A 19,240-nucleotide genomic window follows, 5' to 3' on the forward strand; every position below is an offset into this window, starting at 1 on the left:
ATCAGGCCTGACCTGCCCACGGCCAATCAAACCCGACCTGCCCATGGCCAACCAAACCCGACCTGTCCACAGCTAATCAAACCCGACCTGCCCATGGCCAACCAAACCCGACCTGCCCACAGCTAATCAAACCCGACATGCCCACAGCTAATCAAACCCGACCTGCCCACGGCCAATCAAACCCGACCTGCCCACGGCCAACCAAACCCGACCTGCCCACAGCTAATCAAACCCGACATGCCCACGGCCAACCAAACCCAACCTGCCCACAGCTAATCAAAGCCGACCTGCCCACGGCCAATCAAACCCGACCTGCCCATGGCCAACCAAACCCGACCTGCCCACAGCTAATCAAACCCGACATGCCCACGGCCAACCAAACCCAACCTGCCCACAGCTAATCAAACCCGACCTGCCTACGGCCAACCAAACCCGACCTGCCCACAGCTAATCAAACCCGACCTGCCCACAGCTAATCAAACCGACCTGCCCACAGCTAATCAAACCCGACCTGCCCACGGCCAATCAAAGCCGACCTGCCCACGGCCAATCAAAGCCGACCTGCCCACGGCCAATCAAACCCGACCTGCCCACGGCCAATCAAACCTGACCTGCCTACGGCCAACCAAACCCGACCTGCCCACAGCTAATCAAACCCGACCTGCCCACAGCTAATCAAACCCGACCTGCCCACGGCCAATCAAACCCGACCTGCCCACAGCTAATCAAACCCGACCTGCCCACAGCTAATCAAACCCGACCTGCCCATGGTCAACCAAACCCGACCTGTCCACAGCTAATCAAACCCGACCTGCCCATGGCCAACCAAACCCGACCTGCCCACAGCTAATCAAACCCGACCTGCCCACGGCCAATCAAACCCGACCTGCCCATGGCCAACCAAACCCGACCTGTCCACAGCTAATCAAACCCGACCTGCCCATGGCCAACCAAACCCGACCTGCCCACAGCTAATCAAACCCGACATGCCCACAGCTAATCAAACCCGACCTGCCCACGGCCAATCAAACCCGACCTGCCCACGGCCAACCAAACCCGACCTGCCCACAGCTAATCAAACCCGACATGCCCACGGCCAACCAAACCCAACCTGCCCACAGCTAATCAAAGCCGACCTGCCCACGGCCAATCAAACCCGACCTGCCCATGGCCAACCAAACCCGACCTGCCCACAGCTAATCAAACCCGACATGCCCACGGCCAACCAAACCCAACCTGCCCACAGCTAATCAAAGCCGACCTGCCCACGGCCAATCAAACCCGACCTGCCCATGGCCAACCAAACCCGACCTGCCCACAGCTAATCAAACCTGACCTGCCCACGGCCAATCAAACCCGACCTGCCCATGGCCAACCAAACCCGACCTGTCCACAGCCAATCAAACCCGACCTGCCCATGGCCAACCAAACCCGACCTGCCCACAGCTAATCAAACCCGACATGCCCACAGCTAATCAAACCCGACCTGCCCACGGCCAATCAAACCCGACCTGCCCACGGCCAACCAAAGCCGACCTGCCCACGGCCAACCAAAGCCGACCTGCCCACAGCTAATCAAACCCGACATGCCCACGGCCAACCAAACCCAACCTGCCCACAGCTAATCAAACCCGACCTGCCTACGGCCAACCAAACCCAACCTGCCCACAGCTAATCAAACCCGACCTGCCCACAGCTAATCAAACCCGACCTGCCCACAGCTAATCAAACCCGACCTGCCCACGGCCAATCAAAGCCGACCTGCCCACGGCCAATCAAAGCCGACCTGCCCACGGCCAATCAAAGCCGACCTGCCCACGGCCAATCAAACCCGACCTGCCCACGGCCAATCAAACCTGACCTGCCTACGGCCAACCAAACCCGACCTGCCCACAGCTAATCAAACCCGACCTGCCCACGGCCAATCAAACCCGACCTGCCCACAGCTAATCAAACCCGACCTGCCCACAGCTAATCAAACCCGACCTGCCCATGGTCAACCAAACCCGACCTGTCCACAGCTAATCAAACCCGACCTGCCCATGGCCAACCAAACCCGACCTGCCCACAGCTAATCAAACCCGACCTGCCCACGGCCAATCAAACCCGACCTGCCCATGGCCAACCAAACCCGACCTGTCCACAGCTAATCAAACCCGACCTGCCCATGGCCAACCAAACCCGACCTGCCCACAGCTAATCAAACCCGACATGCCCACAGCTAATCAAACCCGACCTGCCCACGGCCAATCAAACCCGACCTGCCCACGGCCAACCAAACCCGACCTGCCCACAGCTAATCAAACCCGACATGCCCACGGCCAATCAAACCTGACCTGCCCACGGCCAATCAAACCCGACCTGCCCACGGCCAACCAAACCCGACCTGCCCACGGCCAATCAAACCCGACATGCCCACGGCCAACCAAACCCAACCTGCCCACAGCTAATCAAACCCGACCTGCCCACAGCTAATCAAACCCGACCTGCCCACGGCCAATCAAAGCCGACCTGCCCACGGCCAATCAAAGCCGACCTGCCCACGGCCAATCAAACCCGACCTGCCCACAGCCAATCAAACCCGACCTGCCTACGGCCAACCAAACCCGACCTGCCCACAGCTAATCAAACCCGACCTGCCCACAGCTAATCAAACCCGACCTGCCCACGGCCAATCAAACCCGACCTGCCCACAGCTAATCAAACCCGACCTGCCCACAGCTAATCAAACCCGACCTGCCCATGGCCAACCAAACCCGACCTGTCCACAGCTAATCAAACCCGACCTGCCCATGGCCAACCAAACCCGACCTGCCCACAGCTAATCAAACCCGACCTGCCCACGGCCAATCAAACCCGACCTGCCCATGGCCAACCAAACCCGACCTGTCCACAGCTAATCAAACCCGACCTGCCCATGGCCAACCAAACCCGACCTGCCCACAGCTAATCAAACCCGACATGCCCACAGCTAATCAAACCCGACCTGCCCACGGCCAATCAAACCCGACCTGCCCACGGCCAACCAAACCCGACCTGCCCACGGCTAATCAAACCCGACATGCCCACGGCCAACCAAACCCGACCTGCCCACAGCTAATCAAAGCCGACCTGCCCACGGCCAATCAAACCCGACCTGCCCATGGCCAACCAAACCCGACCTGCCCACAGCTAATCAGGCGTGACCTGCCCACGGCCAATCAAACCCGACCTGCCCATGGCCAACCAAACCCGACCTGTCCACAGCTAATCAAACCCGACCTGCCCATGGCCAACCAAACCCGACCTGCCCACAGCTAATCAAACCCGACATGCCCACAGCTAATCAAACCCGACCTGCCCACGGCCAATCAAACCCGACCTGCCCACGGCCAACCAAACCCGACCTGCCCACAGCTAATCAAACCCGACATGCCCACGGCCAACCAAACCCAACCTGCCCACAGCTAATCAAAGCCGACCTGCCCACGGCCAATCAAACCCGACCTGCCCATGGCCAACCAAACCCGACCTGCCCACAGCTAATCAAACCCGACATGCCCACGGCCAACCAAACCCAACCTGCCCACAGCTAATCAAACCCGACCTGCCTACGGCCAACCAAACCCAACCTGCCCACAGCTAATCAAACCTGACCTGCCCACAGCTAATCAAACCCGACCTGCCCACAGCTAATCAAACCCGACCTGCCCACGGCCAATCAAAGCCGACCTGCCCACGGCCAATCAAAGCCGACCTGCCCACGGCCAATCAAACCCGACCTGCCCACGGCCAATCAAACCTGACCTGCCTACGGCCAACCAAACCCGACCTGCCCACAGCTAATCAAACCCGACCTGCCCACGGCTAATCAAACCCGACCTGCCCACGGCCAATCAAACCCGACCTGCCCACAGCTAATCAAACCCGACCTGCCCACGGCCAACCAAACCCGACCTGCCCACAGCTAATCAAACCCGACCTGCCCACGGCCAATCAAACCCGACCTGCCCATGGCCAACCAAACCCGACCTGTCCACAGCTAATCAAACCCGACCTGCCCATGGCCAACCAAACCCGACCTGCCCACAGCTAATCAAACCCGACATGCCCACAGCTAATCAAACCCGACCTGCCCACGGCCAATCAAACCCGACCTGCCCACGGCCAACCAAACCCGACCTGCCCACAGCTAATCAAACCCGACATGCCCACGGCCAACCAAACCCAACCTGCCCACAGCTAATCAAAGCCGACCTGCCCACGGCCAATCAAACCCGACCTGCCCATGGCCAACCAAACCCGACCTGCCCACAGCTAATCAAACCCGACATGCCCACGGCCAACCAAACCCAACCTGCCCACAGCTAATCAAAGCCGACCTGCCCACGGCCAATCAAACCCGACCTGCCCATGGCCAACCAAACCCGACCTGCCCACAGCTAATCAAACCTGACCTGCCCACGGCCAATCAAACCCGACCTGCCCATGGCCAACCAAACCCGACCTGTCCACAGCCAATCAAACCCGACCTGCCCATGGCCAACCAAACCCGACCTGCCCACAGCTAATCAAACCCGACATGCCCACAGCTAATCAAACCCGACCTGCCCACGGCCAATCAAACCCGACCTGCCCACGGCCAACCAAAGCCGACCTGCCCACGGCCAACCAAAGCCGACCTGCCCACAGCTAATCAAACCCGACATGCCCACGGCCAACCAAACCCAACCTGCCCACAGCTAATCAAAGCCGACCTGCCCACGGCCAATCAAACCCAACCTGCCCATGGCCAACCAGAACTTGGACCTGCCCACAACCAATCAAACCAGAGCTGCCCACGGCTAACCAGAAACGACCTGCCCACAGCCAATCAAACCCGACCCGATTGCAGCCAACCCCAGCCAATCAAACTCAATTTGACCCTCTACTCTAACACACTCTCCCAGGCAGGGACAGCATGCTGTTAGATACAGAGTAAAGGTCCCTCTAACATCGCCTCATCACACACTCCCAGGGTAATGACAGATAGACATTTCCAACAATGTCAATAAGGAATGCAGGAATGTAAAAAGCTTCAGATAGTGATGGACTCAGCCCAATACCAGGGGCACATCCCATTCCACCATCGGTGGTATCTACAGGTGCTGCCTCATGAAGGCAACATCCGTCATCAAAGATCCCCACCATCCGGGCCGTGCCATCTTCTCACAGCTACCATCAGGCAGGAGGTACAGAAGCCTGAAGTCCCCACACCACCAGGTTCAGGAACAGCTACTTCCCTTCAACCATTCGGTTCTTGAACCAACTGGCAAAAGCCCAATCACTACAGTTTAGCAACACTGTGACCAGGGTGATCACTGTGCACTTAAATGGACTTTGCTTCTTTTGTTTTAATCGTGTTCTTTCCTGTAAATGTTGTGTGTAATTTACGTTTTTCTTGTGAATGCTGCTTATATGCTACGTGCCTGCTGCAGGTAAGTTTTTCATTGCACCTTTGCATACATGGACTTGTGCATATGGCAATAAACTCGACTTTGACTTTGATGTGGCTCAGTTCAACATGAGAAGGAAGTCCCTCCCTCAAAGTACTGAATTTCTACCAGCACTTAAATGTTCATGGCGAAGGTGGATTGATCAGAATCAGGTTTATTATCACTGACTTATATGACATAAAATGTGTTGTTTTACAGCAGCAGTGCAGTGCAAAGACATAAACTTACTATAAATCATCTAAATAAATAAATCATGCAAAAAAAAAGGAATAACGTGGTAGTGTTATCGATATGTTAACAAGGCTGAAAGGAGAGATGTGAAAGGGAAGAGGTATCTTTGAAGACAGTAACCTTGACTTGAGGCTAAAGATTGTTCTCTTGTCCCTTGATTTTTCAAGAAGCTTATTGATGGAACAAACTCCGACAGAAATAAATCTGAGATCAGTGACGTACCAAGCAGTACAGGCTGCATTAAAAGGTGGCAAATTTCCAGGAGGCTTTGGTGCTCTGAATTGTCCTGCCAATGACCTTGAACCAATCCACAGACGTGACAAGCAAACCAACAATGCAGGTGCTGGAATCTAATCCAATGTTACCTCTGCAAGCACAAGTCAGGGTCAATGCTGGATATATTACACGGGCTGACAGTTCACTAATGGTCTGTCTCACGCTTCACACTCTCCTAATTCAGACCAGCTTCTGCTTTTCAGTGACAAAGAATCTGAATCTGATCTTAATGGCCTCTTAACAGTCTGATGGTTTCACCCTATCACACTGATGCAATCACGAAGAAGACATGCCAGCAGCTCTACTTCATCAGGAGTTTGAGGAGATTCGGTATGTCGCCAAAGACTCTTGCAAATTTCTACAGATGTCCGGTGGAGAGCATTCTGACTGGTTGCATCACCGTCTGGTATGGTGGCTCCAATGTGAAGGATTGCAAGAGGCTGCAGAGGGTTGTAGACTCAGCCAGCTCCATCATGGGCACAACCCTCCCCACCATTGAAGGTATCTCCAAGAGGTGGTGCCTCGAGATGATGGCATCCATCACTAAGGACTCTCACCATCTGGGACATGCCCTCTTCTCGTTACTACCATCAGGGAGGAGGTACAGGAGCCTGAAGACCCACACTCAACGATTCAGGAACAGCTTCTTCCCCTCCGCCATCAGATTTCTGAATAGTCCATGAACCCATGAACACTACCTCGTTATTCCTCTCTTGCACTATTTGTTTTTGTAATTTACAGTAATTTTTATGTCTTTATGTCTTTGCACTGTACTGCTGCCACAAAACAACGAATTTCAAAACATATGTCAGTGATAATAAACCTGATTCTGATCAAAGTTATTCCTTTTGTTCATATAGTCATACAGCACAGAAACAGGCTCTTCGGCCCAACTGGTCCATGCTGACCAAAATGCTCCATCCAGGTTAGTCCCATGTGCCAGCATTTGGCCCATAACCTTCTAAACCTTTCCAATCCATGTACCTGTCCAAACTCCTTTTAAAATTTGTTATTGTACCTGCCTCATCTCCTTCCTCTGGCAGCTCGTTCCACATACATGTACCCCTTGTTCTACCCCTCCTCCTCCCCCACCTTCTCTCCTACCCACAAGGGAGCTGGAGGAACTTAGCAGGTCAGGCAGCATCTGTGGAGGGAAATGAACAGTTGATGTTTTGGGTCGAGACCCTTCATCAGTCCAGCTTTTGTTTATGGTCAGGTGGGACTTAGAGTCACACAGCACAGAAACAAGCCCTTTGGCCCGTCGAATCCGTGCTGACTAGCAGCCACCCATTTACATTCAAACTAGGTTGTGGATCTTTGCTCTGGCTTCCCACAGAACTCCCAGTTTATAGAGCAACAAACAAACTGCTGGAGGAACTCAGTGGGTCGAGTAGCATTTGTGGGTGGGGGGGGGGGGGGGGGGGGGGAGGAATTGTCGACGTTTCGGCTTAAAACCCTGCATCAAGACTTTCAACCAGAAACAATTCCTTTCCCCCACAGACACTGCTCGACCCGCTGAGTTCCTCCAGCAGATTATTTGTTGCTCCAGATTCCAGCATCTGCAGTCTCCTGTGTCTCTTGGTTTATAGTGCTGGTATTGGCCAGAGTCAGCAGTGGGGTCTACTGCTGCCCTTGTGCTGCTCCCCAGTGAACAGTGGGATCTTTCTCTGTCTCCTTGCAGTTAGGCTGGTGAACCTGCCCCCAACCTGTGCCACAGTAAACACCCCTGAGTCAACTCAAATGGATGGGAGAACTCGGCTCCCGGGAGAGAGGGGAGTAGTTCTGTTTTCAGTTATGTTTTAAAATGACCATTACCCAGAATAAAAATGGAAAAGTGGTTCTGAGATAAAAGATCAGTTTTGAAGTTACAGATGGCCCACTCCTGCTTTAAACAAACATTTTGCTGAACAACACTTTGTTTTCATTTGGTGTGTGTGTGTGTGTATATGTGTGTGTGTGTGTGTGTGTGTGTGTGTGTGTGTGTGTGTGTTTGTGTGTGGAGGGAAAGGTGTGGTGGTGTCAATGGCTCCATCCACAATGACAGTTCTGAGTTTGGGGGCATGGCCTCACTGACAGTCAGAGCCATTCTATGAGAACAGCCAGCTCAATATCTTTCACTAGGGTTGAGGATTACATGCTGGTATTGAGGAGGGGTGGTGGTGCATGTCTATACATATATATATATATGCATACACTTGTGTCCGGTGTGTGTGTGCATGTGTTTGTGCGTGTGTGCGCATATTTTGAACCAGCCGTTAATCTTCTCAACTGGGGAATACAATCCTAGCTGAGGCAACCGGTAACACTTTTAGTGACGGACCCATTCCCATGACCCTGCATTACCCTCAGAGGGTATATCCACTGAGCTGCTCAGGACAAAAGGCATTTACTTGGGGAAACAGATTTCTGGTCCGTAGGTTCGGGGAAGAGGCAGGAAGATGGAGCCGAGACCAAGATCAGCCACGAGCTCACTGAATGGTGAAGCAGGTTCGAGAGGCTGAATGGCCGACTTGCTCCTCTTCCTCATGTTCTTACGGTAGTGTAGCGGTTAGTGTAACGCTATTACAGCGCCAGCGACCCGGGTTCAATTCCCACTGCTGTCTGTAAGGAATTTGTACGTTCTCCCCGTGACTGCGTGGGTTTCCTCCGGGTGCTCCGGTTTCCTCTCACATTCCAAAGACGAACAAGTTAGGAAGTTGTGGGCATGCTATGTTGGCACAGGAAGCGTGGCAACACTTGCGGGCTGCCCCCAGAACACTCTACGCAAAAGTTGCATTTCACTGTGTGTTCTGATGTACATGTGACTAATAAAGATATCTTATCTTATCTTAAGGTCTGACTGGGCCTCCGCTCAACTGTAGCCCAATGTCCACCCTTGCAGCCTTCTTGAGATAGCGGCCAACACTGCATTAGTCTTCTGAACCAATTTGCGCCCGTCTATCAGCTTCTCATTGGACTTGAAGTGTCTCCCCCAGTCACTATCATCTCTCCCTGGTGCCTAACCCTGAACTTCTCCTGGTGACACACTGAGTCAAGGAAGCTCTCTTCCTTCACCGCGCGAGGCCGTTTCACCACGAGCGCCTTGGGGGGGGGGGGGGGTGAGCGTCAGAGTGCTCGAGGGCCTCACCGTAACTGGCTTCCATCCTGACATTGGAGTTCCTCAGGCGGCTATCCTTCCTGAAGCTCCCGACAATGATGGTCATGCAGGACAGGAAGAGGACCAGTCCGATCACGATGCCCGCCACAACCAAGGGCGACACCAGCAGGTTGGCATCACTGCCGCTCTCGTTGTAGTGCGGATACCCGTGGTTCCCTCCGCTCTGGTTCGACAGGAGCTCTAAGGAGGCACAGAAGGTTTGCGATGAGCTTTTGACAGTGTGAAAGAGTTCACAGTCGGTGTTCAAACATTACCCAACAGTTCACAGCCCCCTGGTGCTGCTCCTGCTGCCTCTGTGACTCTGCATTTTCATTTATTTTGAAATCCTGACTCTGACTGAGGAGAAACAAATAGAAACACAGCAATGCGCACAACCCGAAATTTCCAGTAGCAACTCTGGTGGATTTGGGCTAAAGAGGTGGTTGCAGGGACTGGAAGGAAGTCAGTGCTTATCCTGAGTCTTTCACAACTTAATTACGTCATAAAGTTTACCACCAATGAAACCCTTTTCTTTGGAGCATGTGCATTGTTGTTATGTACAAAATGTACCACCCAGTTAAACACAGAATAGTACAGCACGGAACAGGCCCTTCGGCCCACCATGTCTGTGCTGACCATGACGCCAATTTTAACTGAACTCATCTGCCTGCACATGGTCCGTATCCCTCCACTCCCTGCCTGTTCATGTGCCTGTCTAAATGCCTCTCTAAATGTTGCTGTCATATCTGCTTCCACCACTTCCCCCAGCATCACATTCCAGGCAGCCATCTCTCTGTGTATAACAACTTGCCTCGCAAATCTCCTTTAAACTTTCCCCTCTTGACTTAAATACTGCTGGTATTTGACATTTCCACCCTGTGGAAAAACTCTACCTACCCTATCTAAGTCTCTCATAATTTTACAAACCTCCATCAGGTCTCCCCTCAGCCTCCAATGCTCCAGAGAAAACAACTCAAGTTTGTCCAACCTCCCCTTGTAGCTCATACCCTCTAATCCAGGGATCCTGGTGAACCTTTTCTGCACCCTCTCCAAAGCCTCCACATCCTTCCTGTAATGGGGAGACCAGAACTGCACACAATACTCCAAATGTGGCCTAAGCATAGTTTTCTATAGCTGCAGGATGACCTCCCGACTTTTATACTCAATGCCCTGACCAATGAAGGCAAGCATGCCATATGCCTACTTTACCACCCTACGCACTTGTGTTGCCTCTTTTAGGGACCATGGACAAGCACCCAAAATCCTTCTGTACATCAATGTTCCAAAGGGTCCTTCCATCTACTGTACAACTTACAACAAACTCTAGCCCATTGTACACCACTCCTTTCCCAATCTGTTCAGTATCCTTATGTGTCTCCAGTTCAGTCCCATCTCTCATCCCACAGCTTTTACCCATCCTTTGACATGTCCCCTTGCTGTATTAAAAACACGGCAGCTACAGATGGGCAAAAATTGCCAAGAGCTACCAGTGGAGACACAGGTAGACAGGGTGGTGAAGGTGGCATTGGGTATGCTTGCCTTCGTCAGTCAGAATATTGAGTACAGGAATTGGGACGCCGCGTTACAGCTGTACAAGATGTTGGTAAGGCCACAGATGGAGTGCTGTGTACAGTTCTGGTCACCCTGCTATGGGAAGGATGTCACTAAATAGGAGAGAGCGCAAAAAAGATTTACGAGTGTGTTAACCGGGACTAGAGGGTTTGAGTTATAAGCAGAGGCTGGATCGGTTAGAATGTTTTTCCTTGGAGCTTAGGAGGTTGAGGGGTGACCTTATAAAGATTTATAAAATCACGAGGGACATAGCTCAGGTCATTATCCAAAGTCTTTTCCCCAGGGTAGGGGAGTCCAAAACTAGAGGACGTAAGTTTAAGGTGAGAGGGGAAAGATTTAAAGGGGACCCGAGGGGCAAACTTTTCACACAGAGGATGGTGGGTATATGGAACGAGCTGCCAGAGGAAGTGGTAAAGGCAGGTATAATTACGGCATTTAACAGGCATTTGGACAGGTACATGGATAGGAAAGGTTTAGATGGATATGTGCCAAACGCCGGCAAATGGGATTAGCTCAGTTGGGCAACTTGGTCAGCATGGCTGAGTTGAGCTGGTTTTCCATGCTGTATAGCTCTATGACTCTATCCAAAATTATAAGGTTGAGGGGTGACCTAAGGCTGTCTAAGGCAAGAAGGTGCAGGTAGAAAGTGAAAGGTTTAGAGTGGATCTGAATGGAAGTTTGTTCACCCAGAGGGTGTTTGGAGTCTGGAGCGAGGGGGTGGTGGAGGCAGAGACTCTCATTGCATTTTAGAAGCATCTGGGCAGACACTTGAATTGCCAAAGTAAAGAAAGCTTGGGACCTAATGTGGGTAAATGGGATTAGTACCGATGGGTAGGGGTTCAGCAAACAGTTTGCAAGTGGTATGTTGACTTTCATTGCAAGAGGTTTCCAGTAGAGGACCAAGGATGACCAGATAAAATTATACAGGGCATGACGAGTCACAGGGTCAAACAGCATGGAAACAGGCCCTTCGGCCCAACTCATCCATGCTGACTGTGCTGCCCAGTGAGCTAGTCCCATCTGCCCGCATTTGGCCCATAGCCCTCTAAACCTCTCCTATCCATGGACTTATTTTAAATTTTTTAAATTTAAAAAAAAAAATTTTTATTTACAGCATGGTAACAGGCCCTTCCGGCACAACTAGTCCGCGCCACCCATTTTAAACACCATGAACCTACCCGTACATCTTTGGAATGTGGGAGGAAACCGGAGCACCCAGAGGAAACCCACGCAGACACGGGGAAAACGTACAAACTCCTCACAGACAGCGACGGGAATCGAACCCCGATCGCTGGCGCTGTAATAGTGTCACACTAACCGCTACACTACCGTGCTGCCCTAATCTAGCTGGCTTTTAAACGTTGCTAATGTGCCCGCCTCAACCACTATTTCTGACAGCTCATTCCAAATACACACCACCCTTTGCGTGAAGAAGCTGCCCCTGATGTTCCTTTTAAATTCCTGGCCTCTGATCTTAAACCTATGCCCTCTGTCAAGGAGTTATAATAGAGCATGGAAACAGGCCCTTCAGCCCTACTTGTCCATGACAACCAAGTTGCCTACCTGAGCCAGTCCCATTTGTCCATGTTTGGCCCATATCCCTCTAAACCTTTCCTATCCATGTACCTGTCCAAGTGTCACAAACATTCTAATTGTAACCACCTCTACCACTTCCTCTGGCAGGCCTTCTTACCTACGAAAGGACATACTTGCCATGGAGGGAGGGTAAGAAGGACCACCTCCTGGGAATGGTAGGATTGTCATACGAGGAGAGATCGGGGTGACTTGGCCTGTAGTTCTGCACCGGCATGTTTGCTTTCAGTGACTGGGTACACTTCTGCACACCAACACTTCCTGCATCTCCAACAGCTAAGTGCTGAAAGCAGCTAAAATGTCTGATAATTGATCTCATTGTTAGTACAAGAAATGGTAATTACATCATTGAAGCCTTGAGCGATAACCATAGGAGACAGTGGGTCTGGGAAAACCTGCCAGCGTCAGACGGGAGCTGAGGCTTAAGAGGACCATGAGCCCTTGTATTTGAGTCATGGAGTCATAGTTGTACAGCACAGAAACAGGGCCTTCAGCCCATTGCAGCTCTGCTGACCATCGTGCCCACCTGCCTGCATTAATTCCGTATCCCTCTCTGCCCTGCTCATTCAGGTACCTGTCCAGATGCCTCTTAAATGTTGTTCCTGTTCCTGCCTCCACCACCTCCTCTGGCAGCTCATTCCAGATACCAACTACTCTGTGTGTGAAACATTTCCCCTTTAAACCTCCTCCCTCTTACCTTAAACCTATGCCCTCTAGTTTTAGACACCTCTACCCTGGGGAGCAGACTCTGGCTATCTACCCCATCTATGCTTCTCATAATTTTATATATCACCATCAGGTCAGATAGAACACAGAACAGTACAGCACAGGAACAGGCCCTTTGGCCCACCACGTTGTGCTGAACTAATTAAATTAAAAATCAAATGTCCAACTAATCGCTCCTGCCTACTCAATGTCCACATCCCTCCATTTCCTGCACATCCATGTGCCCATCTAAGAGCCTCCTGAATGCCTCTATTGTATCTGCCTCCACCCCCACCCCCGGCAGCACATTCCAGACCCAACACTGTGTAAAAAACTTGCCCCGCATGTCTCCTCTGAACTTATCTCCTCTGAACTTACCCCCTCTTACCTTATTGGTATTGGTATTGGTTTATTATTGTCACTTGTACCGAGGTACAGTGAAAAACTTGTCTTACAAACTGATCGTACAGGTCAATTCATTACACAGTGCAGTTACACTGAGTTAGTACAGAGTGCATTGATGTAGTACAGGTAAAAACAATAACAGTACAGAGTAAAGTGTCACAGCTACAGAGAAAGTGCAGTGCAATAAGGTGCAAGGTCACAACAAGGTAGATCGTGAGGTCATGAGGTCATAGGTCATAGTCCACCTCATTGTATAAAGGAACTGTTCAACAGTCTTAAATTCATGCCCTCTGATATTAGACATTTCAACCCTGGGGAAAAGATACCGGCTGTCTGCTCTATCCATGCCTCTCATAATCTTTCACCTCTCAGGTCTGGAAGAGAAAAGGTTAAAGGCCCCTGGTATGGATGAGGTAATACCCAACTAGTACTGCTCCTGTTTGGATGCCCTCTGGCTGGCTGCTGAGTTGTTAAAACATTCGTTTTTCAGTGTTAACATCCTTCAGTTAGATTAGCAGAAAACAGCAAATGAGTGAAGAGACTGTTTGATTTTCCCTTCTCAACTGCACCACCACATCACAGGGCACACAAGAGGAACTTCTTGGCAGCACTCAGAGCTGTGAAAATTCTGCCCACAGGAGTGAAGATGATTGGAGTGATGGTGTTCTCCTCGGGACCACTCTGCCAATTGCCATCAGTGCTATCTGTGAACAGCCTCTTCACCAACACACCACACACGAGAAATGATGGAATTGTAACGTAATGGGCCCAACAATCCCACGTTCAGGCAGTGGAAGGCTTCTTAAAATGGGAATTTTATACAGGAAAATTTTCAGGCTGTGGGAGTCATCCTGTGCCCTTGAGTAGTCTCTCTCTCTCTCTCTCTCTCTCTCTCTCTCCCTCTCTCCCTTTTTCTCTATACATCTCTCTCACCTGATTCAGGAACAGCTTCTTCCCCTCCGCTATCAGATTTCTGAACAGTCCATGAAGCCATGAACACTACCTCGTTATTCCTTATTTTGCACTATTTATTTATTTTTGCAATTTATAGTGATTTTATGTCTTTGCACTGTACTGCTGCAGCTAAATGCTATGAAAACAACAAATTTCACGTCATCGGAGTCAGTGATAATAAATCTAATTCTGATTCTCTCTCTTATATCCATCCATCTATCTCTCCATTTCCCTCCCCCTCTCTCTTCCTCTCCCTCTCCATATCTCTTTCTCTCCCCCTTTCCCTATCCCTCCTCAACATCTGCACAGATGCACGGAGACCATTCATTTTTGTTTAATCACATGGCTCCACCCTCCAGGACCAATGCACAGGATTCGTTCTGTGCTGTGTGGGGGAGAGAGGGGGAGGGAACGGGGGTGAGAGAGGGGGGAGTGAAAGGGAAGAGAGGGGGAGAGAGAAGGGGAGAGAAGGGGAGAGAAGGGGGAGAAAGAGGGGGGAGGGAGAGGGGGGAGACAGAATGTGTGAATGGTTTGCCTGTACGTGTGTGAGAGTTTGCCCATGTGTGTATGCACACTGTGAATGCTGTGCTGTGTTTTACGCATATGTTCTATGGGTTCTGTGCATGTGCTGTGTATGTTGTATGTGTCCATGTGTCCATGTGTGCTTGTGTGTGTGGTTTGCTTGTGCATGTGTGTTTGCGCGCGGGCGGGGGGGATGGGGGTGTCGTTTGCTCATGTGTGTGTGTACGCGCACTGGTGAGGGAGGTGTGATTTGTCTTGTGCACACACACATGCACATGTGCAGTGGGGTTTCTGAGTGAGTGTGTGTGCACAGTGTGATGTGGTTTATGCGTGTGTACGTGTGCCTGTGCGCAGCAGAGCCTGGCCTCCATGTCACAGGACGGACACCTCTTTCTGTCACATCCACACAGCAGCTGGTGGGCGATGCTTCCCCTCCACCACACGGTAAAGGAATTCACACACGAACGTCTCCCCTCCTCAGGTCCGGAGTGGAAGCATGTGGTCCTCGATCCCGAGGAGCTGCCTACTCAAGGTCTCCAAGCTGCACATGCTTTTTCCTTGTCCTGATTCGTTCCGAAGCCAAATTGAATGCAAGATGGCAGACAGACTCAAAGGGAATGTCCTCAACCCTTCCAGTTTCCACAGCAACACACAGAGGGCCTCAGCACTGCAGTGACAGGCAGTGGTCCGGCAAGCCAAGTGTTAAAGCAGCACAAAGGAAAATCCCAGTAGAACCTGATCAAACTGACATCATCCTGGAGCAAAGAACAAAAGAGCTTCTGTAGGCAAAATGGTATGCTCTAATGAGCCATTAGCAGGACACAGAGAAGTCTCGGAAACACTGCCAGCTACCAGGGAGCCAGGAGGCAATTATAGATCCATTAGTACCAAGCCATGATGTCTGAGCTCTTTAGGCTGGCTGCTGTGGTCAACACAGAGATCCGCAGCACCTTGAGGGCACATAAGGTCATAGAGTCATACAGCACGGAAACAGACCCTTCAGCCCAACTCGTACATGCCGACCAAGATTCCCATCTGAGCTAGTCCCATTTGCCCATGTTTGGTCCATATCCCTCTCAACCTTTCCTGTCCAAGTACCTTTTAAACGTTGATAAATGTACAGTACCTGCCTCAACCACTTCCTCTGGCAGCTCGTTCCATATACTGACCACTCTCTGGGTGAAAAAGTTGCCCCTCAGGTTCCTATTAAATCTGTCCCCTTAAACCCTATGCCCCCTTGTTCTTGATTCCCCAACCCTGGGGAAACAACTGTGCATTCACCCTATCTGTGCCCTTCACAGTTTTATACACCTCTTTAAGGTCACCCCTTAGTCTCCTACGCTCCAATGAAAAAAGTCCCAACCTGCTCAACCCTTCTCCAAACCTCAGTCCCTTGAGTCCTGGCAACATCCGCGTAAATCACCTCCGCGCTCTTCCCAGCTTAATGGCACTTTCCCCACAAGTGATATAATAAAATGATACAGGGACTCAACTCCTTCAAAGCTCCATCTCTTTCTCTCCTGGGTTTTTTGCTCCTGGTGCGGACTCTCCCACAAGTCCCTGTATTCTGCCCTCAATCTTTCTAATCCAAAGGGAATACACATCCAATCTCCTACCACCACCACCTCTCACACTGGACAACCTCTCCCCGAGGTGTGAGCCCGGAATAGAGCACGGGGTCTGGGCAAGATTCTGCACAACTTTAAAAGCAAATAAAAAACTGCAGAAGCTGGAAATCTGAAATAAAAGCAGAAAATGCTGGAAACACTCAGCAAGTCAAGCGGCATCTGTGGAGAGTGAAAGAGGGTTCTAGTGAGCTCTCTAAGTTACTGGAGCTCCTTGTCACTTATAGTAATCAGCTGGCTATTTTCTTATTATGGTGCAGGAATTTCATCAGCTCCCAGCTCAGTAATCCCATCAATTCTATTCCCAACTTCATTATTTCTCGGTAGTCCTGCAATTTATTCCATCCCATCAACTCCCCTTTGATTCTTTTTGCTACACGAAGAGGTTAGTTTACAACGGCCAGTTAATCTACCAGCACATCTTTGGGATGTGGGAAGAAACCGGAGCCCCTGGGGGAAATCCATACAGTCAGAGGGAGAACACTCAGACTCCTCCGCAGAGACCTCACCGGAGATCAGGCTCAAATCCAGGTCCTTGGAGCTGAGATGCAGCAGTACTACCTGCTGTCCCGCTGCCCTCAAAGGGCAACTGCTGCCTTGTTACTACAAAACAATCCTGAGGTTCTGACTGAGATTTATTCAACAAGGTCTTGAAACCTCACAACAATTTCAAGCTCAAACATCTTGGCTTCGGAGAGTGAATCAGCACAGAAAGAGGCCACTCATCCTGCTGTGTCTATGTTGGCTCTTCAAAAGATCAATCCCACACCACTTGTTCTTTCCTCACAGCATAGTGGTACCAGCTGGTAGAGCTGCTGCCTCACAGCTCCAGCGACCCGGGTTTGATCCTGACCTTGGGTGCTGTTTGTGTGGAGTTTGCATGTGACCGCGTGGGTTTCCCCTGGGTGCTCCGGTTTCCTCCCGCATCCTAAAGACGTGCACGTTGCAGGGTTAATTGGAAGCTGTAAATCACCATGTGTGTTGTGTGAGTGGCAGGAGAATCAGTGGTTATTGATGGGAATGAGAGAGAGAATAGGTCACAGGGAATTGGGAATGCTGTGAGAGCCAGTACAGAGTTCATGAACTCCAGTTCTGTCCCTTAAGAGTCAAAGAACACGGACACAGACCCTTCGGCCCAACTCGTCCATGCTGCCTGAGTTGTCTTCCCGAGTGAGTCCTATTTGCCTGCATTTGGCCCATCCACGTACCTGACCAAATATCTTTTAAATGTTGTAATTGTACCCGCCTCTACTGCTTCCTCTGGCAGCTTGTTCCACACATCCACCACCCTCTTTGTGGAAAAACTTGCCCCTCAGGTCCCCTTTAAATCTTTCCCCTCTCACCTTAAACCTATACCCTCTAATTTTAGACTCCCCTACCCTGGGGAAAAGACCGTGCACATCCACCTTATCTATGCCCCTCATGATTTTATAAACCTCTGCAAGGTCACCCCTCAGCCTCCTTCCCTCCAGGGCAAACAGTCCCAGCCTAACCAGCTTCTCCTCATAACTCAAGCCCTCCAGTCCCGACAACATCCTTGTGAACCTTTTCTGCACCCTCTCTGGCTTAATCACATCCTTCCTGTAGTATGGCGACCAGAACTGCACACAGTACTCCAGGCGTGGTCTCACCAACACACTGCCCTTCTTGGTTAATGAAAAGTGGGTTACAAAGTGACATTACGTTAGACCATTGTTTATTGACTACAGCTCCGCCTTCAATACAATAATTCCAAGCAAGCTTGTCACTAAACTCCGAGACCTGGGACTAAACACCTCCCTCTGTAACTGGATCCTTGACTTTCTAACAAACAGACCGCAATCAGTGAGGATAGGCAGCAATACCCCCGGCACGATTATTCTCAACACTGGTGCCCCACAAGGCTGCGTCCTCAGCCCTCTACTCTACTCCCTATACACTCATGACTGTGTGGCCAGATTCTGCTCTAACTCCATCTACAAGTTTGCAGATGATACCACCGTTGTAGGCCGTATCTCAAACAGCGATGAGTCGGAGTACAGGAAGGAGATAGAGAGCTTAGTGGAATGGTGTCATGACAACAACCTTTCCCTCAATGTCAACAAAACAAAAGAGCTGGTCATTGACTTCAGGAAAGGGGGAGGTGTACATGCACCTGTCTACATCAATGGTGCTGAGGTTGAGAGGGTTGAGAGCTTCAAGTTCTGAGGAGTGAACATCACCAACAGCCTGTCCTGGTCAAATCACGTAGATGCCACGGCCAAGAAAGCTCACCAGTGCCTCTACTTCCTCAGGAGGCTAAAGAATTGGTTTGTCCCCTTTGACTCTCACCAACTTTTACCGATGCACCATAGAAAGCATCCTATCTGGATGTATCACGGCTTGGTACGGCAACTGCTCTGCCCAGGACCGCGAGAAGCTGCAGAGAGTTGTGGGCACAGCCCAGCGCATCATGGACACCAGATTCCCCTCCTTGGACTCCGTCTTTACCTCTCGTTGTCTTGGTGTAGCAGCCAGCATAATCAAAGACCCCACCCACCCGGGCATTCTCTCTTCTCTCCTCTTCCATCGGGTAGAAGATACAGGAGCCTGAGGGCACGTACCACCAGACTTAAGGGCAGCTTCTACCCCACTGTGATAAGACTATTGAACGGTTCCCTTATACGATGAGGTGGACTATGACCTCACGATCTACCTTGTTGTGACCTTGCACCTTATTCCACTGCACTTTCTCTGTAGCTGTGACACTTTACTCTGTACTGTTATTG

General features: G+C 50.9%; 1 protein-coding gene across 4 annotated transcripts in view; it reads right to left on the reverse strand.

Moving 5' to 3' along the window:
• Positions 1-19,240, reverse strand: part of bean1 (brain expressed, associated with NEDD4, 1) — a 102,458-nt gene that overhangs the window by 32,204 nt on the left and 51,014 nt on the right. For all 4 annotated transcript variants that reach the window (XM_052028204.1, XM_052028205.1, XM_052028207.1 and 1 more), the window contains one exon: positions 9,109-9,318. In XM_052028204.1, coding sequence (XP_051884164.1) covers positions 9,109-9,318 — 210 coding nt within the window. The remainder of the gene's footprint in view (positions 1-9,108; positions 9,319-19,240) is intronic.

This window comes from Pristis pectinata, chromosome 13 (genome assembly GCF_009764475.1).
Source record: "Pristis pectinata isolate sPriPec2 chromosome 13, sPriPec2.1.pri, whole genome shotgun sequence".
Lineage (NCBI taxonomy): Eukaryota > Metazoa > Chordata > Chondrichthyes > Rhinopristiformes > Pristidae > Pristis > Pristis pectinata.